General features: G+C 22.0%; 6 protein-coding genes across 10 annotated transcripts in view; 3 read left to right on the top strand and 3 right to left on the bottom strand.

Moving 5' to 3' along the window:
- The window catches only part of LOC127281364 (ATP synthase lipid-binding protein, mitochondrial), a 98,876-nt gene extending 85,612 nt beyond the window's left edge, over nucleotides 1-13,264 (top strand). For 3 of the 4 annotated variants that reach the window (XM_051305049.1, XM_051305052.1, XM_051305050.1), the window contains exons 2-5: nucleotides 8,239-8,319; nucleotides 10,074-10,187; nucleotides 10,679-10,784; nucleotides 12,820-13,264. In XM_051305049.1, coding sequence (XP_051161006.1) covers nucleotides 8,278-8,319; nucleotides 10,074-10,187; nucleotides 10,679-10,784; nucleotides 12,820-12,983 — 426 coding nt within the window. In that variant the 5' untranslated portion in view covers nucleotides 8,239-8,277 and the 3' untranslated portion in view covers nucleotides 12,984-13,264. Of the gene's footprint in view, nucleotides 1-7,604; nucleotides 7,763-8,238; nucleotides 8,320-10,073; nucleotides 10,188-10,678; nucleotides 10,785-12,819 lie in introns of those variants that run through there. The other variant, XM_051305048.1, reaches the window with a different exon arrangement.
- LOC127281352 (juxtaposed with another zinc finger protein 1) lies at nucleotides 2,545-7,678 on the bottom strand. Of its 2 annotated transcripts, XM_051305034.1 has the most exons (6): nucleotides 7,467-7,678; nucleotides 7,138-7,250; nucleotides 6,515-6,694; nucleotides 6,327-6,423; nucleotides 6,065-6,196; nucleotides 2,545-3,574 (listed from the first exon to the last, which is right to left on the bottom strand). In XM_051305034.1, the coding sequence occupies exons 1-6, from the start codon at nucleotides 7,676-7,678 to the stop codon at nucleotides 3,154-3,156; spliced, it is 1,155 nt and encodes a 384-aa protein (XP_051160991.1). In that variant the 3' UTR covers nucleotides 2,545-3,153. The 2 variants fall into 2 exon arrangements, with proteins under 2 accessions (XP_051160991.1, XP_051160992.1); XM_051305035.1 differs by having other exon boundaries at nucleotides 7,138-7,520.
- A 3,319-nt stretch (nucleotides 13,265-16,583) lies between the features above and the next one.
- LOC127281350 (transcriptional adapter 3-B) lies at nucleotides 16,584-19,404 on the bottom strand. The gene is made up of 3 exons (XM_051305032.1): nucleotides 18,904-19,404; nucleotides 17,398-18,034; nucleotides 16,584-17,319 (listed from the first exon to the last, which is right to left on the bottom strand). Exons 1-3 carry the CDS (start codon nucleotides 19,090-19,092, stop codon nucleotides 16,760-16,762), a joined length of 1,386 nt encoding a protein of 461 aa, XP_051160989.1. The 5' UTR covers nucleotides 19,093-19,404; the 3' UTR covers nucleotides 16,584-16,759.
- Nucleotides 19,405-19,911: 507 nt separating this feature from the next.
- LOC127281360 (mediator of RNA polymerase II transcription subunit 6) lies at nucleotides 19,912-24,585 on the top strand. Its single transcript, XM_051305044.1, has 5 exons — nucleotides 19,912-20,067; nucleotides 20,583-20,742; nucleotides 21,399-21,579; nucleotides 23,694-23,940; nucleotides 24,362-24,585. The coding sequence occupies exons 1-5, from the start codon at nucleotides 20,040-20,042 to the stop codon at nucleotides 24,439-24,441; spliced, it is 696 nt and encodes a 231-aa protein (XP_051161001.1). The 5' UTR covers nucleotides 19,912-20,039; the 3' UTR covers nucleotides 24,442-24,585.
- Nucleotides 24,586-25,522: 937 nt separating this feature from the next.
- LOC127281234 (uncharacterized) lies at nucleotides 25,523-26,835 on the top strand. Its single transcript, XM_051304849.1, has 3 exons — nucleotides 25,523-25,797; nucleotides 25,960-26,184; nucleotides 26,611-26,835. The coding sequence occupies exons 1-3, from the start codon at nucleotides 25,642-25,644 to the stop codon at nucleotides 26,833-26,835; spliced, it is 606 nt and encodes a 201-aa protein (XP_051160806.1). The 5' UTR covers nucleotides 25,523-25,641.
- LOC127281343 (B-cell receptor CD22-like) overlaps nucleotides 26,731-27,204 on the bottom strand; it is a 42,133-nt gene continuing 41,659 nt past the window's right edge. Inside the window, exon 16 of the transcript XR_007842997.1 lies at nucleotides 26,731-26,829. The gene's annotated coding sequence lies outside the window, so the exon portion shown is untranslated. The remainder of the gene's footprint in view (nucleotides 26,830-27,204) is intronic.

Here is a 27,204-nt window from a genome sequence, read left to right as displayed (position 1 = left end):
TTTCAATTTTCAAAATGAGAAAAAAAAACAAATTTTTGCTAATTGCAAATAAAGAATTTTTTTTTTCGTAAAAAAATCGGTATTTTCAAATTTCGAAAAGAGAAAATAATTTTTTTTCTTTATTGCAAGTAAAAAAAATTCTTATTTTCAATTTTCAAAATGAGAAAAAAAAACAAATTTTTGCTAATTGCAAATAAATAATTTTCTGTTTCGTAAAAAAATCGGTATTTTCAAATTTCAAAATGAGAAAAAAACAAATTTTTGCTAATTGCAAATAAATTCTTTTTTTTCGGAAAAAAATCGGTATTTGCAAATTTCCAAAAGAGAAAATAATTTTTTTTCTTTATTGCAAGCAAAAAAAAATTCTTATTTTCAATTTTCAAAACCAAAAAAAAAGAAACAATTTTTTTTTATTGCAAGCAAAAAATATATTTTTGCAAATAAATTCTCTTTCTTTTTGTAAAAAAAAATCGGTATTTTTCTTTTTTTTGAAAATAATCACAAGATTTACGGGAAGACTAGAGGCGAAGCTTTAGGGGGACAATATTCACTTCTTTTTTTTTGTCGTTTCCGCTCAATTATTATTTACAAGAGAAAGATGAAGATTTTTCGACACGGGGGAGAGAAAAATGGGAATAATTAATAAAAAAAAAAAATAAAATAAAGGCGATGTTTCACATACACACACATACATACACACTCGGACAAAAAAAAAAAAAAAAAAAAAAACGCAGTGATTTATTATCAAAGAGTAATAAATAATATCGATGGAAAGATTATTGCCTTCAGGCCTTCATCCTATTTTAGGCATAGCATATTTTTCTAAGATATATATTCGCAATATCGGAGTAATCTTGCCTAGCGAGAGAGCAAACCGACGGATTAGAAAATGAGAAACAAGGTTTAAAAAAAAATAATGAAGGGAAATAAAAGCAATTTGAAATTTTTTTCGGTGGTGTGAGAGTGAATTTTTTTGTGCGCGTGAAATTTTTTTTTTTAATTTAGAAAAAATGTGCGATGATTTTTTTTTTAGTAATATAGATATATTTACAAACATGCAATGACGAATACAAGATTTTAAAAGAAAAAAAAAATATATATATATATGAGTGACAATTTAATAATATAAAAAAAAAAAAGAGTTGTCAGTGCGAAGTTTGTATTCTGACTAAATAAGGACGTAACATGCTTGTAATTATTAAAAATTGATATTAGTAATATTAAGCGATTAAAGGTAACGTCGACTTTAATAATATTATATGATTACGATTACTATCCTTCGAATTCAATTTCTAGCCTTTAGGTTCCGGCTTAGAACAAAAAAAAAAAAAAAAAAAAAAAAAAAAAAAATAATAAGAAATCATTAATTAGTGTGTAAATACACCTCTCCACTCTCTACTTCCCCCTTTTAAGAAACAAAAAAAAAATCTTCTAACACAGTTCTTGACATTTATATAATCATAGTGGACTATATTTATGTATATTTAAAAAAAAAGGAAAAAAAAAAAAAAAAAAACCGAGAAATATATATTAAATTCGTCACCTTTAAAAAAAAAAAAAAAATGCCAATGTTTTTGCGTTTTGGAAAAATATATTATCAAAGGTGGCAATTTTTTACTTATATATATTATATATATGGGATTGAGAATTTTATTACTCTTTTTTTTTTTTTTCTTCTTAATGCGTGTATATTACTTTTTTCTGTGGGAGAAAATATTTTTCAATTTATAAAATAGTAAAGAAAAAAAAATTTATAATAATATAATAATAATAATAAATTAAGAACAATTTTGTGATTAGTGTAAATTATTATTAGAAATAATATAATGATAATAATAAATAATTATTATGGTTAGTTTTTGCCTACAAAACAATTTTTCTTTAAAAAAAAAAAAACACGGAAAAATATTAAGTGAAAAATTTCCAAGATTTTTTATTTTCTTTACAACGAAAGAAAATTTGTTTAAAAAAAAATGATTTTTTAGATTTGAAAAATTAATAAATTAGAAGAAAAATTAATTGTTAAATAAAAACGAAAATAAAAAATTTAATCGGTAAATTTTCTCTGCAATAACGATAAATAAAAAAAATTGTTTTTAGTTTAAAAAATGAATTTTTTTTTTAAATTAATAGAAATTAATATTTATTATTAATAAAAAGAAAAGAAAATTTTATTAATTCTGAAATATTTTCTCCGCAATTTGTATATATATATAGTTACAAACAAAAAAAATATATATATAATAAACACCAAATATCATAGATTTTCAAATTTGAATTTTTCATTTTTTTTTTCTTTTTGCAAAAACAAAAATATTATAAAGATAACAAAATAATTTTTCTTTCTTTTAGCAAAAAAAAAACTTATTTTATTAAAAGAAAAAGGAAAAATAATTTTTTTTTTGCAAAAACCAAATAATGGAAAGAAAAAGAATATTTTTTTTTCTTTTTTGCATTTGCTTTTATTTAATACAAAAACTTTGACAGTCCTTTATATCACAATTTGATTCACACAACTAATTAACCAACTAAGCAGTCACTAGATTATTTTTATTTTTTTTTTGAGGTACTTGGCAAAGGCTTCCAATGCTTTTATTTTTGTTTTTTTTTTAATTTTTAAAGCGTTTGTCTTTGGCCTAAGATTATTATTATTATTTATATTATTAAATTCAGTCCAAGCCGTGTATTAAACAGCTTCTTTAAGAAAAAAAAAAGAAAGAAAAGAAAAAACAAAAATTCAAGGCAAGGTTACAAAAACCAGAACCGTGGATCATTTTCTTTTTCTTTTTTTTTAATATTGCATTTTTTTTGTTTCCCTTTTTAACTCAAAAAGTTGATACATTCAACTTTTAAATATTATTTTTTTCAGTCTTATCGAACTTTAAAATTTTCCAATTTTTCATTTGAAAATTAAAAATCTAAAAATTGCGTTTCTTAAAAATAAAATTTCAAATATTTTTCAAAAATTAATTTTTCAAATATTTCTAATTAATTAAATTTATACAATTTTGCTATTTTTTAAATTTAAAAACAATTTTTTGCTTTAGTTCTGGCTTATTCTTTTTTTTTTTTTAAATTGTAAAAAATAATAATCTCTGAAAATTCCATCACCAAACTGACTAGGTTTTTCTGTTTTCTATTTTTACTTTTTTTTTAGTTATTATAAGAATGATCAGAATTTGCCTCGGCAAAATATCGTACTTGCCGATCATAAAGAATTGTTTCAATTTTTCCTGCATTTTGCTGTGTTATTGTTGCTGTTGACAATGGTGGCGTTGAGGCAGGCGTTATAATTCCTAAAGTCTCTGAATCTCTCTCATGGGAACGATTTTGCTTCACATAAACATGATCCTCCATTATTGCTGAATTATTTTTTATCTCGTCATTTAATTTTATTTCTTGATGATAATGATTGTGATGATGATGATGATTAATGCCGTCAATTTCCATTTCGGTTTCGAGAAATTTCAATGTTTCACTCACTGAATTCCCATGATGTACCGATGCATGATTTTTTAAACCGTAAATTGTTTTATAATATTTCCCACAAGGACATTTGAATCCTCGTTGCATTCTTAAAAAAAATTATTATTTTTTTTTTATTAAAAATATAAATTCATAATTATTATTTTTTTTTATTAAAAATATAAATTAATAATTATTATTTTTTTTATTAAAAATATAAATTAATAATAATTATTTTTTTTTATTAAAAATATAAATTAATAATTATTATTTTAATTAAATTCACAATTTATTAATTCAGTAATTAATAAAATTCAATTATTATTATAAAATACAATTTTGCAATTTAATTGTTTTTTAAAAATTCCTATTTTTTAAATTCTTTTGTTTTTTTAAAAAAAATCATTTTTAAAAATAATAATTTGAAAAAAATTACATCAATTCTAATTTTTATTGGGACAAAACAAATTTTTTTTTTAATAAAATGCAAATTCAATCGATCAATATTTAAAATTAAGGAAATTTCAAATTTTTTTTTTTTCTGAAAATTAATCGTTTTTTCCAAAATTATGTGAATTTTAATTTATCCAAATTTTCATTGATTTAAGTTGTATATTTTTCAATTTTCAATGATTTCAATTTCCAAATTACAGAAAATTTCAATTTTTTTCGCAAATATTTAATTGATTTGAATTTGAATTCTATTTTTTTTCAAAATTTAATTGATTTTAGTTTCCAAATTATCCGAATTCTAATTTATTTCAAAAGTTTAATTGATTTATGTTTTAAATTATTTAAATTTCAAATCGATTCAAGTTTCAATTAATTTAAAATTCGATTTATAGTAAAATTTAAAACAAATTCAAATTTTAATTGATACAAAATTGAATTAATGTAAATTTTTTTATCAATTTCAATTTATAATTGATACGAAATTCAATTTTGAACAATTTTAATTTATTTAAATTTCAATCGATTTTATTTTATTCAAATTTTGAATTAATTTAAGTTTTTAATTATACAAGTCAAAATTGATTTAAAGTTTGATTTAATTTTTAAATTATTCAAATTTTAATTGATTTTAGTTTCAAAATTAACTGAATTTCAATTGATTTAAGTTTAAAATTATCTAAAGTTCAAATTGTTCAAATTTTAATTGATTTAAGTTTCAAATTATCAGAATTTTTTTGATTTGTTCAAAGTTTTGATTGATTTAAGTTTTCAATTTATGGAAAAATTTTAATTTACTTAAGTTTCAAATTATCTGAGATTTAATTTATCTGAATTTTAATTGATATTAGTTTTAAATTTTTTTTTCAAATTTTATTGATTTATGTTTTAAATTATCAAAAATTTCAATTGATTTTAGTTTCGAATTTGTTCTAATTTAAATTGTTTTAATTTTCAAATTATTCCAATTTTAATTAATTTAAAATTTTAATTGGTTGGAATTTTAAAATTTTCCGAATTTTTTTTGTCAAAGTTAAATTGATTTAAGTTTTATATTTTCCAAATTTCGTATTTTTTTCAAAATCATATTGATTAAAATTTTTAATTATCGAAAATTTAAATTCCTTTAAGTTTCAATTTATCGAAAAATTTTAATTTACTTAAGTTTAAAATTATTCGAATTTTAATTTATCTGAATTTTAATTGATTTTAGTTTCAAATATATTTTTTTTTCAAATTTTATTGATTTACGTTTTAAATTATCAAAAATTTTAATTGATTTTAGTTTCGAATTTGTTCTAATTTTAATTGTTTTAATTTTCAAATTATCACAATTTAAATTAATTTAAAATTTTAATTCGTTAAAGTTTTTAAATTTTCCGAATTTTTTTTGTCAAAGTTAAATTGATTTAAGTTTTATATTTTCTAAATTTCGTTTTTTTCAAAATCATATTGATTAAAATTTTAAATTATCGAAAATTTTAATTCATTTAAGTTTCAATTTATCGAAAAAATTTAATTTTTAATTATCCAAAAATTTGAATTCATTTAAGTTGAAAATTATCCAAATTATATTTTCATTTAATTTTCAAATTATCCGCATTTTAATTATAATTGGATTTAAATTTTCAAAATTCTCCGAATTATATTTTTTTCAAATGTTTAATTTTCATTTAACATTCAAAAATTATAATTTAAATAAAATATAATTTACATAATTATCCAAATTATATTTTTGATTTTATTTTCAAATTATTTCAATTTGTCCAAATTTGAATTGATTTAAGTTTTAAATTATTTGATTTTAGATTTTTTTTTTTTTAAGTTTCAAATTATCCGAATTTTAGTTTATCTTAATTTTTTGATTTATTTAACATTTAATTGATTTAAGTTTTAATATACTAAAATTTTAAATTTAAATAATTCATAAAAAATTGAAATTAATCAAAATTGAAATAAATACAATTTATTTATTTATATAATAATAATAATTAATATAATTATTTATTTATATAATAATAATAGTTAATATAATTATTTATTTATATAATAATAATAATTAATATAATTATTTATTTATTTAAAAAAAAAAAAAAAATTCTGTGGTTTTTGTTATTATTATAGAAAAATATAGAAAAAAATTACGTACTTTCCATCATTTTTATGTCCATTTTTTGTATGATATTTAATTCCATTCACGTTTTTGTAACTTTTTTTACATCCAGGCACAGGACATGGGAATTTTTTATGAATAATTTTCTCATTTATGTTACGATTGTTCCTAAAAAAAGAAAAGAAAATAACAATAATTTATTATTATTAAATTTGTGAGATAAAAATTGCAAAAAAAAATCTAAATTATTTTTCAAATAGGAAATTATTTTTTTGTTTTCTTTTTTTTTATATCGTACTTTGGATATTTTAAAGTAAAATCATTTGATATATCTTCAGTTGTGGTCCAAGAATCATTACTATCTTCCGGTTCACTTGTAAAATCGTCATCGATTTCTGCAAAACAAAAAAAGAAAAAAAAAGAGAAAAATATGAAAAAAAAATTATTTTTTTTCGAATTTTTTCTTCTTTTTTTTTTTTTTAATACCTGTTGGACTGCTATTTTTTATTCGTTCCGATGAGGAATTATTACATGTATCGGCTCGATTATGAAGAGGCTTCATTATTTCTCTTCTAGCTGCATCGGTAAAAAATCGCAGAACATACGAGAGAGGAACACACGGGGGTTGTTGTCGCTCCTTCTGCTCCACGACTTGGGGATCATAGTCTAAGCACGTGAGACCATTCTAAAAATTCTTATTTCTCTTTCCAATTTTTTTTTCTTTCTTTTTTTTTTGAAATAAAACTACATTTAGATTTTTCTCATTACAATATTATATAACAAAACAAAATTATCCAAATTTAATTCTATTTCGAAATTCCATAGTTTCAATTTCGAAATAAGAAAAAAACAATTTCTGTAAATTTACAATAAAAAAAAATTTCGAAAAATAATTTCGAAATATGAAAAATAAGGTTATGTTACTCATATAGAAAAAAGAAAAGATTAAAATAACCTTGAAACTCGAATATTAATAATAAAAATCAATTTTTTATATATATTACATAATATAATATCAATATTTTTCAAAAATTCCCGCAATAATTATGAAACCCAACCCAAACTGTCAGACATAACCTCAAAAATAAAAATTGATTGAATTCGCCTACCAATATGATTTTCTTCAATATGTTGTATCAGTCGTCCAAGATTCTTGAATATAAGACCACAATCATTGAATTTACAAACGTTGAGCATAAAAACAGCCATAATTGCGAGCACCTAAAAAAAAAAGGGGGACGAGAGAAAAAAATTAACCGGCACGAACACCCGGTGGCACTCCACGTACTACTCTAGTCAACTTCACTTCACAATTCTTTTTTAATTTATCAAATAAAACAAAAAATCACTACACTAAACAATTGTCCACAAAATATCAATAAGTGTATTGAATTCTTGTTTCTCTTCTAATTAAATTTTACAATTTCTTTTTAATATCCAAAACGTGAAAAATATATTTTTATTCGGGGGCGTAGTCACACCAATTACACTATTGCAGACGAAAAAAAAAAAAACGAAGTCGTGTTCACTCGGTAAAATTCGGTCGGTCGATAAAAGGAAGTGTGTGTTATATAGAGAGGAAGTTGCGCTGTTCCATTTTCGCGACGATCCTCGTGATAGGCTATCCTCGTTCACTCGCCGATTCCACATTCCACTGGCCGGGTCGTCTACTTTTAACCAGCCTTCGTGTAATCTCCCTTCGTCTCGACACAACTCTCTTCGTTATTTTTTCTGGTAAGTCTTTTTCCCAAATTACGAAATTCGTGAAAAAAATTCCAAACATTTACCTTTCATACAAGTGCGCGAAATTCAATTGAACATTTCCCATTTTTCATTGTGGAAAATCCTTTTTTTTTTGTCACGAATCCAGTGACGCGCGACACGGAACTCAAGTCTCGGCCATTTTTCCCCCTTTTTTGGATTGACCTCGCCTTTCCCTATATACTATGGATTCGTAATAAATATTCTTTTTTAATTTGATGGTGTTAGAGATTCGTATTTCGGAGTAAGTGAACCCACGTTTTACGTGTCTCGTGGGAATTTTTCTTTCTACTTTTTATTCCAGTCAAATTTTTCAAACGTTACGTAACTTCCCCTTTGCTCTTTAACACTCGTTCGATTTTTTCGTCTGTGAATTCGGGAGAGAGAGAGAGAGAAAAAAAAGAAAACATCTTATCATCGGCTCTTTTAAACAAAAATCTTCATTTACAGGTAAATTGAGGTGAAGAGACCTTTAAAACAACTACATCATGTATTGCACACGACTCATTGCACCGGTTGCCAGATCCACCGTAAGTAACTTATATAACCTTTCTTTTAATTTTTCTCACTGAAACTTGTGTTAAAATTAAAATTATACAGAAAAGTGAATATTTAACGAATTTTAATGTATTGAAATGTGTTTTTTTTTTATTATTATTATTATTTTTAAATCGATTTATATTTCTGGCCTAGTTTCGGAATTTTTAATGATTCCCCCTCCCTCCCCCCCCTGACATATAATAATTTTTTTTCTTGATTTTTGGTTATTTTTTTCTGTTGACATTTTGGAGTTGTCAATAATTAAATTTTTTGTAAATTTTGTTTCTCTGTCAAGTTTTATTGTACTTTAATTTTATGAAAATTTGATAATTATGTAATCTGATTTTAATGATTTTTTTTTTCATTTTTTAAATTGTTTTCAAGGTTTTTATTTTTATTAACGATAGTTTTTTTATTTGAATTAATTTTACATTTTCTTTATGGAATTTATTTTTATTGTACAAAAAAATTAATTTATTACATTTTTTTTTTGTTTTTTTTGTTTCTATCTAAAAAATATTGTTTTTCGGAAGAAATTAATTTAAATTGGAAGTTTTTTTTTCTTTTTTGGTTCGATTAGGACAATATTTAAGGTTATAGAATGTACTTTAAACGAGTGTAAAATGAAATTATGTAATGTGCTTTTAAATCTATTTTATAGAAAAAAAAACATGTAAGTTTTTTTTTTTTTCATTTCGAAGTGAAATACAGTAACTAATTAATTATTTAATTATTATTGTCCTTGATTTATTTTATTTTAGTGACATTTCAATTTTTTAAATTTATTTTTAATTATAATTAATTATTATTATTATTATTATTATTATTATTATTATTATTATTTGATTTATTTTATTTTGGTGACATTTCAATTTTTTTTCATTTATTTTTAATTATAATTTTTTATTATTATTATTATTATTATTATTATTATTTTGTAATTATTCAAATTTTTTAATTTCATTATAATGTTTTTAAATTCGGTTACAATTTTTTAATTTAGTTATAATTTTAAAATTTCTTTAAAAATTTTTAATTAATTTTTTTTATTTTACACGGGTTTTATTTTTTTTAATTATGTTATATAATTTTTTTAAATTTCGTTATAATTTTTCTTTAATTTAGTTAAAAAAAATTTTTATTTAATTGCCAATTTTTTTAATTTAATTATAATTAATTAACTACAAAAGTGAATTTTTTAAAAATGTATATTATTTTTATATTTTAATTTTATATTTTTAATAAAAGAAATCAATACTTTTTTTAATTTACAATGAAAATTTTTTGCTTTTTGAATTCTATTTTCCCTTATATTTTAAATTCTAATTTGTTTATTTCAATTTTTCTCGTAAATTTTCAAATAATCTTTATTTAAAAAAAATAAATTTTTCTTCTATTAGAAATTTTCGAATTTTAACTAAAAATTACTGTAAATATAATTTTTTTTTATTTTCGACTATAAATTTCGTTTTTCAATGAAAAATTTTTGAATACCAATTTTGCAATTTTTAATAGTGAATTTTTTAAAAAAATGTTATTTTCTGTTACAAATTTTGTGTTTCAATTAAAATTTTTAAATATCAATTTGTAATTTTTTATACTAAATATTTTTTTTTTGACTAAAAATCTTGTGTTTCAATGAAAATATTTGTTAATATTTAATTAAATTAATATTATTATTATTATTATTATTATTATTATTATTATTAATAATTATTTAAAAATATTTGTTTAAATTTTGCAGTTAGTGGCTGGAACTAAGAATTACCTTCGACCGATGAGCAGCGCAGTCGCGCAACTAAATCAAAGCCAATCGGTTCAAGAGAATCAAAGGCTGATTCCCAGCAGTGTCTCCTTGGTAAAGACTTTGAAAAAAAATTTATATATTTATTCAAAACTATTTCAATAAATTTGAATATAAAAAATAATTTTTCAATTAACAGATTTATTTAAATTAATTTAATTAATTTCCATTATATATATATTGTAAGGGAAAACAAATTTTAATTATAAATTCAATTAATTGTCCTTTATTAAATATTAATTTCTAAAATAAAAAAATTTCGATAAAAAAAAATATTTCCGGTCCTTCAATTACAAAGGTTTATTATCAAAAAATTAAAAAAGAAAATAAATATTTATTAATTCAAATTATTTATTTAAAATTAATTATTAATTGAAAAATATTTGATTTATTAAAATAGTTCCAAAAAAATGTAGATTAAATAAAATTAACATTTAATTATAAAAATATTAACTAAAATTAACATTTAATTGAAAAAAAATGTTGATTAAAATTAATTGTTAATTTAAAAAATTGCCTAATAACGAAAATTTTTAATATTTCAGTCGCCAATCGTGCGCAATTTCCAAACTTCGGCAATTAGCCGCGATATTGACACAGCAGCGAAATTCATTGGTGCTGGTGCCGCAACTGTTGGTGTTGCAGGATCAGGTAAAATTAAAAAAAAAAAAAAAAAATACTAAAAATACGAAAAAAAGGAAAGAAAACATTTTTTTAAAATAATTATCCTTATTTTATAATTTAAAAAAACAGATATTGTTTCATTGTCCACGTAATAGAAAAAAAAAAATTTCTATAACAATCATCAATTGAAACGAAAAAAAAAAGAAAATCTATTGTTTTTTAATCTATAATTCACACAGGTGTTGGAATTGGAGTCGTTTTTGGCGCATTAATAATCGGTTACGCACGAAATCCCTCATTGAAAGCACAAGTCTTCAGTTACGCGATCCTTGGCTTTGCATTATCTGAAGCGATGGGTCTTTTTTGTATCATGATCGCCTTCATAATGCTCTTTGCCCTTTAAAAAAAAAAAAAAAAAAAAATCCCAACTCATGTCTCCTTTGCCTAAGCAAAAAACCTGCCTCTGAACCTATCACTCATCTTCATTTGGATGGATCCTCGCACGCAAAAAAGTAGCCTTTTATCGTTTATGATGAAATTACGTAGTTAATTTGATTTTTTTCTCAATTTAATTACAAATTCTCGAAATTTTTGAATTACAAATTTATTTTTAATTGCAAATTTATATGTGTCCTGACGCGGTGAAAGGGACCTTACGGTTTAAAAGCAAATTGTAGATGACGTGCTGTCAAAGAGAAGCAAATAAATAGGCGTAGACTGCACCGCCTATGTTTAAATGTTTATAAAAAAAAAAACTATTGCAAGGGGACAATTTTTGATTTTTGGAAATCAAACAGCAACTCAAAAACTATCAATTTTTATATAAGAAAATTAAAATCGACAAAAGCTAACGTTAAAGAAAGTGCTTTCAAACATGATTCAGAAAATGTAATACGAGAAAGATGCCTACGTTTAAATGTGTATAATAAAAAAATAATTTCTATTTTTTGGAAATGAAATAGCAACTCAAATACTTTCAATTGGTATAAAAAAATAAAAATCAATTTTTTTGGCGTAAGGTCCCTTTCACCACGTCAGGACTGACGAATTAATTTCAAATTTTAGTTTATTACGGTTCCAAATTTTTATTTAATTTTAATTATAAAGAAATTATTTAAATTATCTAATTATGTAATATAATATATATTTTTGTAATTATCGTTTCAATTTTTTATTAATTAAAATTAAATAAAAAAAAAAAACAATCGAACCGTAACAAATTTCCAAATTTATTTGTAATTATTTTTTAATTTTAATTATAAATTACGAATTGAGTTAATAATCAATTTTGTTGTTTAAATATATAATTCGTAGATTTTTAACAGTAAAACCTTTTTTGTCGAAAAAATTAGAATTGTAAAAAATATTTAATTGTTGAAATAGTAAAAAGAATATTTTTAAAATGAAAGTAATTAAAAGAGATAAATATTAAAATAGATTTTTAAAAAAAATTCGGAAAATACTATAAATTAATTGCAATTAAAAGGTTTTACTGTATTTACAAATATTTAAAAATAAAAAAAAACGGAAAGACAAGAAAAAAAAAGAAACAAGATTTTTAAATTAAAAGAAAACCAATAATTTTTAATTAAAATGCAGATCAAATAAACTTTTTTTTTTTTAGTGTTTTAGAAATTTTTATACCCTTATAAATGCAATTTTAATTGTTTCTTAATGGGCTCCATATTTATAAAGTAAACTTTTATTTTAAATTAAAATAAGTAATTTTTTTTTATTTCTAAAACAAGAATATAAATTTGTTTCTTTTTTCAAAAATACAAAAATATAAAGTTGGATCAACTTTCTTTTCTCTCCAATTGTCCGACATTTTTGAAAAGAATTTTTGACAAAAGATAAAAAATTCCTTTCATTAATAAACCAAGTGTCAAAAATCTTTCAAAATCGAAAAAATGTTAAATATATTTCTTTTATTTTGAAAACTTTAAGGTCGGTAACATTTTGGATACATAGCAAAAAAAAATAATACAATAATAATTATTGTACTTATGCACTATTAATTAAATTATTTTAAATTAATATTAAAAAATTCTGAAATTTACAGGTGCTGGAATTGGATCTGTATTCGGTTCATTGATCATCGGATACGCGAGGAATCCATCCTTGAAACAACAATTGTTCTCATACGCCATTTTGGGCTTTGCCCTTTCTGAGGCCATGGGTCTTTTCTGTCTTATGATGGCCTTTTTACTCCTCTTCGCCTTCTAAACTATCAGAAAGAAAAATAAAGAAAAGATCAGAAAAATAACATCCATAACCAAAAAAAAAAAATACCGATAGTTCTAGTGCGTCACTGCCAAGGCACAGCGTGGACGTCTCTCGCGTTCTCAACCCCCAAATGGGGACAAAATGGGACGACAGCTGTTCCTGGTACGCGGGAGTTCATGAGATCATTAGGAAGACCAATGACACTGATCCGTGGGGGAGCGACGGTGTGACAATGGACAAACTTCAAATTGCACATTAAATGACAAAAGAAAAAAAATAAATTCAATTAGAAAAAAAGGGGTCGTACACGTAAATTGAAAATCGTCAGACCGTCCTAAAAAAAAAAAAAACAAAATCTCACTCCCCTCATTCAAACAATAAATTGCCTACATAAATAGCTTCTTAATTGTTTCATGGTCTACTGTAATCGTGTAGCGTTAAATTCACAATTGTTATATATATAAATATTAAAGAAAAAGAAAAAAAAAAGACAAAAGTTACAGATTAAAGGGAAAAATAAACCATTGAATTATAAATATGTATCGAAAAAAAAAAATAGGAAACACTGATTTAATAATTAGAGATGAAAATGGGATCTCTCTCACAATGTCACTGATTCATAGTCTCATTTTTTTTTTCTCTGTCTTCTTCAACTCCCATTTTCTCTCACACAGGAAAAATCCTGTGCATGTATCTGCTCACAGTAACGTTGCGAGTACTTTCTCACTTTTTTGTTTTTTTTTTTTTTTTTTAAACTCTTTTTGTTATACTCGTTGCGATTCATCATCATTGTTGTGCCGTCGCGTACGCACGTTGTTAAAGACAACTCTTGGCGAGGAATCTGTACAGTGATATCGAATAAACATCTTTGTCGTGAGAATTTTATCTTTTTTTCTTTACCTTTACTATTTTTTATACCTAATTTAATAAATTATTAACTAAAATTCTACACTAAATTAATTATTTTTAATGATTTTTAAAATATTCTTCGAAAATTCAATCATCTAAAAGCATTTTTCGATTTAAAAACTTTTGGAATTTAATTTTTTTAATGTGATTTCTAATAAATTCTTTAACAGAAATCATTAAACATTTCGCTTATTAAAATTTTTTAAAAACTGAAAATATGAAAAATATCGACACAAAAATCTACCTTACCGACTAATGGTAAAACAGTTATTTTTGAAAAATAAAAATACAAAAATTATCACCACAAAAATCTACATTACCGACTGATGGCAAAACAGTTTTTTTCGAAAAATACAAAATTTATCAACACCGAAATCTACATTACTGACTGATGGTAAAACAGTTTTTTTAAAAAAATAAACATGAAAAATTACCTACTTAGAAATCTACATTACCAACTAATGGTAAAACAGTTTTTTCTTCAAAAACTAATAATATAGAACTTACCGACCCAAAAATCTACTTTACCGACTGAAGGTAAAACTTTTTAAAATGACAATATAAAAATTATCGACATCGGAATCTACATTACTGACTGATGGTAAAACAGTTTTAAAAATAAACATGAAAAATTACCTACTTAGAAATCTACATTACCAACTAATGGTAAAACAGTTTTTTTTCAAAAAATATACAACTTACCGACCCAAAAATCTACTTTAACGACTGACGGTAAAACTTTTTAAAATGACAATATAAAAATTATCGACATAGGAATCTACCTTACCGACTGATAGTAAGAAAGTTTTCACGAAAAATAAAAATACAAAAATTATCAACAAAGAAATTTACATTACCGACTGATGGTAAAACAGTTTTTTTTCGAAAATATGATAAAATCTACTTAGAAATCAACCTTGCCGGCGGATGGTAAAATTTTTTTTACAAATGAAAATATAAAACTTACCGATCCAAAAATCTACTTTACTGACTGACTAAAACTTTTTTTAAATGACAATATAAAAATTATCGACATAGGAATCTACCTTACCGACTGATAGTAAAACAGTTTTTTTTTGAAAAAGGAAAAATTACCGACATAGGAATTTACCTTACCGATTGATGGTAAAATAAGTTATTTGAAAAATGAAAATATTAAAAATTACCTACTTAGAAATCTACCTTGCCGACTAATGGTAAAACAGTTTTCTGGAAAAATGATAATATAAAACAAGCTGTAAATTCAGATGTTCATTACATGAACATTTTGCTTCCTTTTTACGATCAACAAAAAAAATTTGCTACCTCGTGGAGAATGCATTAACATTGAAATAAACATACAAAAATAATATAATAATATAAACATTTGAGTACCTATACATTTGAGTTAAATTTAAAGAATTAATGGAAGTTAAAAAATCAAAAATTCATATTTTAACCGAAATTTCTAAATATTAATAATTATCGACATAGGAATCTACCTTACCGACTGATGGCAAGAAAGTTTTCACGAAATATAAAAATTATCAACACAGAATTCTACATTACCGACTGATGGTAAAACAATTTTTTTTCGAAAATATGAAAAAATCTACTTAGAAATCTACCTTGCCGACTGATGGTAAAATTTTTTTACAAATGAAAATATAAAACTTACCGACCCAAAAATCTACTTTACTGACTAAAACTTTTTTTAAAATGACAATATAAAAATTATCTACATAAGAATCTACCTTAGCGACTGATAGTAAAACAGTTTTTTGAAAAAGGAAAAATTATCGACATAGGAATCTACCTTACCGACTGATGGTAAAACAGTTTCTTGGAAAACGAAAATAATAAAATTACCGATATAGGAATCTACTTTATCGGCTGGTGGTAAGGTCGGTAAGGTAGATTTTTATGTCGGTAATTTTTATTTTTTCATTTTTAAAAAACTGTTTTACCATCAGTTGGCAAGGTAGATTTCTAAGTAGGTTATTTTTCATATTTTTATCGTTAGTCGGTAAGGTAGATTTCTATGTCGGTAATTTTTATTTTCTGGTTAGGTAATTTTTTTTTATGTTTTTATAAACCCACGTATATCAGATTTCAAGGGACCAGGCAAAATATTCGATGTAAGCAGGTATCCGACATATTAGGGGAAGTGTTATATCCAAAAAAATTTTCGTTTAAAGTTTTTTTTTTTTATTAAATTAGAACTAAAAGGCAATAAAATATTAATAATCTAAAATAAATATATTATTAATAATGTAAAAAAATTATTAATAATTATTTATGTAAATTATTAATTATTAATAAAACTCAAATGTTTTTAACATTAATTATTTAAAGTAAAATTAATTAACTAATTAAATTTAATTAAAATAGAAAAAAAATCGACTTTTTTTGCCCCTTAAAGTCGAACCGAGGCCTGTAAAAAAAAGATACTAATCGCGCGCATTATTTTAAATATAAAATATATAATATCCTTTTTTTTCTCTCCCCAACATAAAACAATATATTAAAAAAGAAAATTGTTTAAAAATTTCCAAAATTTACGTTGAAGAAAAAACACTGAAAGTATCGCGTTTTTTGTTTTATAATTTCCCCAATTTGACGGTAAGATAAATTTACATCTAAACCTGTATCAATAAAAATACATTTGCTGAAAATAAAATTTCGTTAAATAAAAATTAAATCAAAAATAAATTTGATTTCTTATCAATAATTAAACTTTATTTCATATATATATATATATAATAATAACTTAATCTACCTTTCTCACTTAAAAATGAAGAAAAAAAAAGAGTCTGTTAATTTAAAATCACCAACAAGCGCATCAATTATCATTATCATTATCATTATCATTATCATTATTATTATTATTACGTGGAAGTGTTACTTGCATTTGATACTCTTATTGGTTCGCCAATACTATTCGATGGTAACATATCAAGTTGTTGTAAAAGATTTTCCCTTTCCTTAAGGCATGCCCATGCTTTTTCTTGTTCCTTACGTGATAATGGCATTTTTCCTTGTTTCGATAATACCAATTTATTATAATGATCAACAACTTCATTATCGACACTTTTAATTTTTCTCTTCAATGCTTGCCGTTTACTTTCATCTTGTGTTAAATTTAAAAGTCTCTTTAATTGTGTAACATTATGACTAGATAGTGCTTGTAATTCTTGTTGACAACGTTTTATTTCCGCCAATATTTCATCGTCATCGGAATTTTTTTTATGCGTATCAGGCTCTAATATTCCCTGATCGACAAGTTCCTTATGCATTCTTAATTCAAGATTCATTGAATTTTGTATTGTTAAATCGCGTAACACTGGCGATGGATCGCCATCGCGAAATAATTTATTTTCCGTATTATTATTAGCGACATAAACATTTTCCTCAAGTAATGCAGAAACAAGTCTTTGAGTTAGTGGACCTGAAATTTTGAAAAAGAAAAATTAATATATATAATAGGGGACTTTTAGGGATAAATAGAGAAAAATGAAAATTATACCAGCAATTCCATTTGCTTTTCTATCGCCTTTCGCCAATAATAGTGAAACATCAGATCTTTTTTTCTTCTCACGATTTGAATTTGATGCGTCCTCCTCTTGTAATAAATCATTGTGCGCCCACATTAAACTATAATGTCTACCGAGTGGGGGAATTTTTTTAAATTCCGAAATATCAGAATGCGATGTAATAAGTTCCTCGAGTAATTTAATATCGTCGGGCATAATATCAGTACAATATGGATCAACTGATGCCCAAAATTTATTGGGTGTATCATTTTTTGGCATCAATTTTGGTACATCTTTACCTTCGACGCGTACCAATTCATGGGGATTTGGTACCAATTGATTTAATGAACTACCAGGAATACGTTGTTTAAAAAGTTTATTCGGCACCGGTGAATGTGTTTTAATATTCATTTCTTTGGCTTTTGTTTTGTCGTCGCGTATTTTTTTATCAACTTGCGATAGGCCCTTGCCACTTTTTGATCGTCTATCACGTCGTTCGTCATTTGATGAAAAACTTGAAATTTCCTCTTGTAATGCACGACTTCTTAATACAACTGATGAGAGCATCATTTCAAGTTCCATTTGAAGTGCATCTAAATCTTCCATTCCAATTCCCTCATCAACAGTTCGCTGAAAGAAAACAAAATATAAAATTTTACAATACAAATAATTACAAAATTATTTATGTTTTAAAAATGAAAATATTTCTTTTTTGATAATTTTAGTTGAAAATTTATTAATGTAAATAAATTTTCAAAAACAAAATTCGGCGTCTTAAAAATTCGTACAAATTAAAATTCGGTGAATTGGAATTTTCGACATTTAAAAATTTAAATTACTTAAAATTCGCTTAAATAAAAATAATAAAAAATAAAAATTTTGTTAAACAAAAATTCGGTAGCTAAAAATGTTATGTAAAAATTCGTATGAAAAGAAAATCTATTAAATTTTAATTTTCAACCAAAAATTAGAAAATCGTCAAAAAAAAAAAAATTATTTCTAATAAAATTCTTTAAAATGAAAATTTTCTAATTAATTTTATAAAATAATAACAAGCCGCCAATCGACAAGGCACAAAAAAAAGTCGATTTATATTTCAAAAAAAAAAATCGAAAACTTTTAGAAATAATTAAACTTCAAAATATTTTGTTAATTTTCAGAAAATAATTAAAATTTCACAAAACTAAAAATAATTAATCAAATGTTATTAAAAAAAAAAAATTCCAAATCAATTTTTTTTTTTTATAATTTAGAAATTTTTTAACATCAAAAATATTATTTATACCTAAAGAATAGAACAATATAATAATAATAATAATAATAATAATAATATAAAATTCCAATTTTTATTAAACTTTTCTAAAATTTGTGAAAAAATTTCGCAAAACACAAAGAAATAAATACGAAAACAATAAATAAACGAAATAAAAAAAAACAACAAAGAAAAAAAGTGAATTCAAAAAAAAATTCTCAACAATAAAAATATTAATAAAAATTACCTGAAGAATAGAACAATATTTGGGCAATTGTTTTTCTTTGTCAATTATTTTTAAATTTGACAAAAATGTTGATGCATCTTCAGATTCAGGACTTGTCTCAGCATTATTTAATGTTGATTGCGCTGATTTTCCACCTTCACGTACTTTAATCACTGCCTTTTTTGAACTTTGTTTACCTTTTCCTGACATTTTTCTTTTTTAATTTTCAATCGATTTTTTTTTTCGTAAAAATATATATATTTCATATACGCGCACCACGAACTTGAAATTTCTTTTTTGAGGTTATGTGAAGAAATATTCAACAACAAATGTTATGTTGTATATGTTTATACGCGCATTTTACTGGCACACAATATAAATTCACATCAATGACTTTCTAATTAAATGCAAAGAAACAAATAAGAGTTGATTAAAACTGGTAAAAAATCGTTTTTGTTTTTTTTTTCTAATAAAAATATATATCAACATCGATTTTGAGGAAAATTGGAGCTACAGCTGATGAGCGCGCATGCGCAAAAATGTCAACGACCGTCGGTAAAGGGAACTGCGCTTGCGCTACACTTTGTCAATGGCGGAAAAAGGCGCCTTTATTTAAAATGCTTTAATATAAAAAGAAAATTGGAAAAAAAATCGTAAGTATTATTTTTAAAATATTTTCTTTTATATTAAAGCATTTTGAAAAATAAAAGCGTCTTTTATATATTTTTCTTAATATTGTTCATACGGTAACTTAAGGCTTTGTACATACAGTTTTTTTTTCAACCAATGAGAGAAGTGTACTAGCGCAAGCGCAGTTGTGTTTGATGACGTTGGCATGATTTCTCCGCGAACTTTTTGAATATAGAAAAATAATCTATTTAGCAATACGTACGTTACTTTTCAGCTTTTTTAGAAAAAGTTAATAAAAATGATTTTAAAATGCAAATATAATAATGCAATGTATAATAAATTGGTTAATTAATCATTTAAATAGAAAATATATATTTATTTCCGTTTTTGGAGTGTTTTTTCACGCATGCGTCAATTGTCATCGTTGTGTTGTGTGTTAGTGTTAACACGTCTATAGTGCAATTCACTTCTAATTTTAATAATTTTTATAAATTTTAGTTTATTTAGTATTTATTTTTTAATTCAAAATGATTCCTGGACGCCCACCAGTAACAGGTAAATAATTTCTTTTTTTTTTATTGCCATAATATAGTAATTTATGAACATAATTTTAATTATCAGAATTCTGTAACATAACCTCAAAATTTTGGCGTTTCGCATTAATTTATATATATTAAAAGTATAGAAATTTCTTTTTTAAATCTATACGTTATATAATTTTAAATAAGTTTCGAATTTTTTTTCTTTGTATTGTAAAATATATAGACAAAAATAAAATCGTTTTTAAAGTCGCTTGATTTTTAGATCTGTTAGTCACATGTTACAATTTTTATGGAAAAATTTTCTAAATTTTATACGTTTCGAACTATTTTCGAAAATAAACTTTTTAGAAAATTTCGGTTTTTTTTTCGTTTCCGATAAACTATATTTTTTGCTTTTTGGAAAATTGTTATTTATAAAAGAAAATTTTTTTTAACTCTAAAACAAAACTAAAAAAAAATAGAAAATTCTTCTTTTTATGTAGGATTTAATTTTTTCCTTTTTGAAATTTTCTTATTTTTTTTTTTTAGAAAATCATTTGGCTTTATCATGGCACGACAGTGCATGGATTCCAATGTTGAATCCAACAAATATAATGGATTATTTCGCAGAACGAACTAATCCGTTTTACGATCGAACCTGTAATAATGAATCCATTAAAATGCAACGGCTTGGTCCCGAGAATTTAAAGTAAGACAAGTCATTTAAAAAAAAAAATATTTATATTATTATTTTTTTTTTTACTGTTTTTTAAAGAATTTTAATTTTTCTATATTTTCCAGTTTTTATACTCGTAAAAAAAATTTTTTAAACACATTTTATTTTAAATTATATATAATTAAATTTACTTCATTTTTGTAATTTATGTAATTAAATTTTTTTTTAATTTATATAATTAAATTTGTTTATCTTATTTTAAAAATAAATTTACCTAATTAAATTTTTTTTACCTCATTTTTTTTTAAATTTAATAATTAAATTTTTTTTACCTTTTTTTAAATTTAATAATTAAATTTTTTTACCTTTTTTTTAAATTTAATAATTACATTTTTTTTACCTTTTTTTAATTTAAATTTAAATATTGTTTATTTTGTATATTTTTTATTTTTTTTATTTTATTTATTTTTTTTTTTTTATATTTTATTGAATGATGATTAACATATTGGCAAAGATCGACACTAAAACGAATTTAAATCGTTTTGATTTAAATTCAAAGTCGATTAATGATATTAGCTAAGTCATAGTTACTCTGAATAGATAAAAAAAAAAAGATTTCTTTTTTCCATTCAAAATTAATTTGGAAAAGAAAAAATAATATTGAAATATAAATTTTTATTATTTTACAGAAATTTAACGGGAATCGAGTATATTCTTTTACACGTGCAGGAACCAATTTTATATGTTATTAGAAAGCAACATCGACATTCACCAAATCCAACTGATGCAACTCCATTAGCTGATTATTATATTATTGCCGGTGTTGTTTATCAGGCACCTGATTTATCCTCAGTTATTAATTCCCGATTGGTAAGAATTTGAATAGTAAAAAAAATAATAATTTTCCATTTAAAATTGCAATTTTAAAAATTTTCCTCCTCTCTCAAAAAAAAAGAAAATAATTTTTTTCTACTTTCATTTTACAAGAAAAAAAAATACTCTTTTACTGAAAAAAAAATTTTTCAATTTTAATACTCTAATCTAATTTTAAATTACAAATATTTCGCCATTAAAATTTGTTTCACTTTTTTTTTTTTTAAATATAATCATTTATTTACTAGTAAACACGGGAATAAAAATATATATTTTTTTATATTAAATAATCATTTCTTAAAAGATATTTAAATATAAATCATTTCTCGAAAAATATTTAAATAGAAATATTTTTTTTTTTTGAAAAACATTTATATTTAAATTTATGAAATATATCTATTAATTTTGAAAAAAAAAAGTTTTAAGTACCAGTTGAAATATTCAGGCCACGGATTATACGACTTTTTCGACTTTTTCCGAATTTTTTTCTAAAATACAATTTTTCGACTTATTTTAATAAAATACAACTTTTTCGACTTTTTTTTTTACATTTTTTTAAAAAATTTTTAAACAAAATACATTTTTTTAGTATACAATGCAGATCTTCTTCAGATCTTTTTTATTTCAATTATTTAACAAACTTTTAACTAAAATTCTTCACTAAATTAATTATTTTTAATAATTTTAATGAAATTCTTCACAAATTCAATTACCTTAAATTATTTTCTAATTCAAATTTTTATGAAATTTAAGGATTGTTTATAATTTCAAAAAAAAAAAAAAAAAAAAATAGCAAATAAAATTACCAAAAATTTTTAAATTAAAATCACTTGAAATTTAATTATTCAAAAATTCATTTATTTGAAAGCAATTTTTTCAATTAAAAACTTTTGGAATTCAATTATTTTGTGATTTCTAATAAATTCTTCATCAACAGAAATCACTAAAAATTTCTCTTATTATAATTTATTATTGTCTGAAATTTAACACAATCTTTTAAAATTCAATTATTTTCAAAAATTTCAATTTGAAAGCTTCTAAAATTTAATTATTTCTACAATTTTTCATCTAAAATTTTTTTTAAATTCAATTATTTCTAAAAATTTCAAATCAAAATCAATTAAAATTCAATTATTTTCAAAATTTTCAATTCAAAATCAATTAAAATTCAATTATTTTCAAAATTTTAAATTCTGAATTAATTAAAATTCAATTATTTTCAAAAATTTCAATTGAATTTCATTTATTTTGAAAATTTTCAATGAAAATTCAATTATTTTCAAAAATTTCAATGGAAATTTATTTATTTTGAAAATTTTGAATTAAAATTCTATTATTTTCAAAATTTTCAATTCCAAATTAATTAAAATTCAATTATTTTCAAAATTTAAAATTCTGAATTAATTAAAATTCAATTTTCAAAAATTTCAATTGAATTTCATTTATTTTGAAAATTTTGAATTAAAATTCAATTATTTTCAAAATTTTCTATTTAAAATTAACTAAAATAAAATTATTTTCAAAATTTTCTACTTAAAATTAACTAAAATTCAATTATTTTCAAAATTTTCAATCCAAAATGAACTAAAATTCAATTGTTTTCTAAAGTTTCAATTGAAATTCAATTATTTTCCAAATTTTCAAAAGAAATCCTAAAAATTAAATTATTTTACAAATTTTTAATGGTAATAAATGAAAATTGTAATTCAATTTTTCGAAAATTTAACTATGAGAAATCATTTTTTTTCCAAAAACATAAATTATTTTCATTTCTGTAAAATTTAATTATTCTTTGAAAATTAACAAAATCTTTTGATATTCAATTATTTCTAAAAATTCTTGATAATATTCTTATATAAAATTATTCTCATTATAGAATTAATAAAATAAATTTAATATCTAATAACATTAGTTATTTAAAGTAAAATATTCATTAACCAATTAAATTTTTGTTTTAAATTGAAAAAATCGACTTTTTCGACTTTTTTTCGAATATAAATCGGACTAAAACGACTTTTCTTGTGCCTTAAAGTCGATCCGAGGCCTGAAATATTGAAAAATGTTTTTATGTTGCAAAAAAAAAGGAAATAAAAATTCTCTTTTTTCTACAGTTGACGACAATTCATCATTTACAAAGTGCATTCGATGAAGTTAGTTCCTGTTCGCGATATCATCCGAGTAAGGGTTATTCGTGGGATTTTAAAAATGGAAAAACCGTCACTCAAAAAAAAGAAACAGTTGTGAGAGAAGAACCAAGTTCTTTATTTCAACGGCAGAGAGTTGATATGTTATTGGCTGAATTGACAAGAAAATTTCCAATTCCCGTTCCAAAACCAATTCAACCCGCAATTGAACCTCGTAAGAATTATTTTCATGTTCACTTTTTTCTTTTTCACAATTTTTAATAGAAAAAAAAATCAATTTTAAACTCACAAAATAAAATAATTAAACTCAAATTTATAATATTAATTAATTACGTTTTTTTAACAACTTTGAATAAAAAAGAAAAATTAAAATTCATTAAATAAAATAACTAATAAAATTTTTATTTATTAATAATTATTTTTATTGTTTATTATTTAAGTTATTTAATTATTGAAATATATTTATTAAATTAAATTTATTAATTTAATATTCATTATATTTTTCTTATTGCTTTAATTCCGAAGTTTGAATATTTTTCAAGTTTTTTTTTATATATTGTTTATTAAATTATTTGAATTTTTATTTGAAAATTCTTCAATTTTAGTAATGAGAATTTTTTTTTTTTTTTTTACAGCTGTCGAAGTAAAGCAGGAGGTAAAAACTGAAAAGAAAGACATGAAACCACCACCGGAGAAGAAGCCAAGGATTAGTTAGTGAATAATAACAATAATAATTAAATATTACATGCAGCTTTAATCAACAAGTGTGTGAGTGTTTTGTGTAAATATTTTTTTTAATTTTTAATTTATTTTTTTTTCCCCCACTATTTTCTGTGAGAATATAAGATTTTTTTCTGTCTTTCTTTTCTTTTTTTTTAATGTGGAAAATTATCTCAATATATTGTAAATTTTTTTTTTTGATTTGCTTAATACATTGAGTTTTGTAAAAAAAAAAAGAAAGAAAGAAAAATTGTTTTCTCAATTTTTCAATTTTAATTTACAAAAATCCAATAAATTAAATTTTGCTTTTATCGAATTTCATAATATAAAAGTATGATAATAACTTCAATTTTTATTTATTAGGAATAAAATTAATTAATGATATTATTAGAAATAAAATTAATAATAAATGATAGAAAAATACAATTTTTGAATAATTTTGTAATTATAATCTTGTAAATTAATTTAAAAAAAAAAATTTTTTATAGATAAATAATATTGTATTTCTTTAAATTTAGTAAATTTAAACAAATTTTTAAATTCAAAAATACTTTCTTTATTCTACATTTATTTTTTAAATGAATCTTTAAAATTTTTATTTCCGTTTCCACTATTTTTAATAATTCGGAAAAATTGTATTTTTTACTTTTCTTTATTATTCAACGATTTTGAAACAACTACCAACGATGCTAAAAATAATTTCTTAAAATAAAGAATAAAAAAAAATTTGTTCTTTTCTGAAATAAAAGAATTGCTTCATGAAAATTAATTGAAAATTTTTTTTTCAAAAAAAGAACTAAAGAAGAATAACTAATAATAAGAATAACTAAATAAATTAGAAATAAAAAACGAAATAAATAGTAAATATAAATTTAAATTTAAATAGTAAATAGTAAATTCTACGGTTATTTAAATTTGAAAAAAAATTAATTTAAAATATTAAAAACAAAAATTTAATTTAAAAATTCTAATATTTTAAATGCCTTATAGGTTTAATAAAAAAATAAATAAATAAAAATTGAATAATAAAAAATCAAATATAAAAAAAGTATTAAAAAACAAAACACTAAATTAATTTCAGTCCATTAAAAATAAAAAATATCATAAAATAACCTGTCGATTAATTTTTGACAAGTAATAAGTGAATTTTTTTTTTTTTTGGTTTTGAACGGAAAAAAAAGAAATATTTTTTATTATGATTTGTGCGCACGGAAATTTTATTCGCGATTTAGAAGAAATTGTCAATGAGGCACATCTTATTAGTGACGAATTTCAAAGTGAAATTTGTCAGGCCAAATATCAAATATGGAATCTTGTCTGTCAACAAATTCAAAATCTCAAAAATAGAAAAGTAATTGCAAATGTTTTAAAAACAAATAAAAAAAAAATAATAAATAATAATAATAATAATAAATTAAATTAATATTGAGAAAAATAAATTAAAATTATTTTTAAAGAAAGTAGTTTACAAGAAATTGCCAAAAATTCGTTTTCTCTTTTTTTTTTCTTGCAGCAATCGGACTTTACAATACATTGTCAACCGTGTCAATCGATAAATTATTACACTTGCGAACAAATTGACGCGTTCACGGAACCATGTCCTGAATTAATTTCACTTTGCGATAAAATAAGTGAAGAAAGTTTCGAAACACTCGCGAGCAATGCGATAAATCAACAAAATAATAACAATAATCATCAGGAAAATGTGGAATTTCAAAATAGACTCGTCACAAGATCAGTAAATTATTTTAATATCCAAAGCTTCTTCTCAAAAAAAAAAAAGGAAAATTATTTTTCACCTCCAACAGTTTTTTTTTTTGTCAAAAATTAACAATTCTTATTATTTATTTTATTTTTAATTAAATTATTTTATTAAATAATTTTTAAAAAATAATATTTTCAATTAAAAGAAAAATTATAATTATAATTATAATTATAATAAAAATTATATAATTATAATTTTCTATATAATTATAATTTTCTAATTGAGCATTATTTTTCAATTGCAAAATTGAAAAAAATTCCAATTAAAATAATAAAAAAAAATAATAAAATTTCTTTGAAAATAAAATTTTCATTCTATTAATTTTTGATTATAAAAAAAACTGTTATTGGTGTATGTTACCTTAAAATTTTCAAATGAATTTGTAAATTTTCTTCTTAGGTCACGCCATTTATCATCGATGAACAAAATACCTTTGAATCGCGTCCAAATTCATCAGTAAATGGTTACTATAAATTTTCCAAGAGGATCGGAAAATTCCTCACAGCCCTCGTCATTGGTTTTCTCGTTTGGATCGCCTTAGTTTATGGCGTTCTTCTCGGTGTTTCACTTTGTTCAAATGGCACTTGCCTCTTCACTTATACAAGAAGAACACCTGTACTTTAAAGAACAAAAAAAAAATAGAATAAAATAAATAAATAATAAAATAAGCAAACAATAAAATAAATAAACAAACAAAAAATAAAACAAGTAAACAAAAAAAAAACAAATAGAAATTCCAAATAAATAGAAATCTAAATGTTAAAACGAAAAAAGTAACGCGTTACAATTGAGAAAAAAAAAACAAGACGACAAAATTTCGAAAAATAATAAACACGACAAAAATTTAAATAAACGGAAAAAGAAAATTTTAAAAGAAAGCAAAAAAAAAAGCAAAAAGAAAAATTAACGCATTACCGATATAAAAAAAACGAAAGATTACAAAATCCCTAAAAATAAAACAAGACGACAAAATTTCGAAAAATAATAAACACG

The sequence above is a fragment of the Leptopilina boulardi genome, unplaced genomic scaffold, assembly GCF_019393585.1.
Source record: "Leptopilina boulardi isolate dan_hultmark-lab unplaced genomic scaffold, ZJU_Lbou_2.1 LbouV2_266, whole genome shotgun sequence".
In the NCBI taxonomy this organism is placed as follows: Eukaryota; Metazoa; Arthropoda; class Insecta; order Hymenoptera; family Figitidae; genus Leptopilina; species Leptopilina boulardi.
Note: the sequence above shows the minus strand (reverse complement) of the source record. Positions and strands in the feature narration are given on the sequence as shown.

Coding starts and splice junctions, on each gene's coding strand:
- LOC127281234 (XM_051304849.1), top strand. CDS start 25,642: ATGATTTGTGCGCACGGAAATTTTATTCGCGATTTAGAAGAAATTGTC. Junction 25,798..25,959: donor AAAATCTCAAAAATAGAAAA/GTAATTGCAAAT, acceptor TTTTTCTTGCAG/CAATCGGACTTTACAATACA. Junction 26,185..26,610: donor ATAGACTCGTCACAAGATCA/GTAAATTATTTT, acceptor TTTTCTTCTTAG/GTCACGCCATTTATCATCGA.
- LOC127281360 (XM_051305044.1), top strand. CDS start 20,040: ATGATTCCTGGACGCCCACCAGTAACAG. Junction 20,743..21,398: donor CTTGGTCCCGAGAATTTAAA/GTAAGACAAGTC, acceptor ATTATTTTACAG/AAATTTAACGGGAATCGAGT. Junction 23,941..24,361: donor TCAACCCGCAATTGAACCTC/GTAAGAATTATT, acceptor TTTTTTTTACAG/CTGTCGAAGTAAAGCAGGAG.
- LOC127281352 (XM_051305034.1), bottom strand. CDS start 7,678: ATGTGGAATCGGCGAGTGAACGAGGATAGCCTATCACGAGGATCGTCG. Junction 6,695..7,137: donor TATTGAAGAAAATCATATTG/GTAGGCGAATTC, acceptor TCACGTGCTTAG/ACTATGATCCCCAAGTCGTG. Junction 3,575..6,064: donor GGACATAAAAATGATGGAAA/GTACGTAATTTT, acceptor ATTTTTTTTAAG/AATGCAACGAGGATTCAAAT.
- LOC127281350 (XM_051305032.1), bottom strand. CDS start 19,092: ATGTCAGGAAAAGGTAAACAAAGTTCAAAAAAGGCAGTGATTAAAGTA. Junction 18,035..18,903: donor AATATTGTTCTATTCTTCAG/GTAATTTTTATT, acceptor GTTTTCTTTCAG/CGAACTGTTGATGAGGGAAT. Junction 17,320..17,397: donor AAAAGCAAATGGAATTGCTG/GTATAATTTTCA, acceptor TCAAAATTTCAG/GTCCACTAACTCAAAGACTT.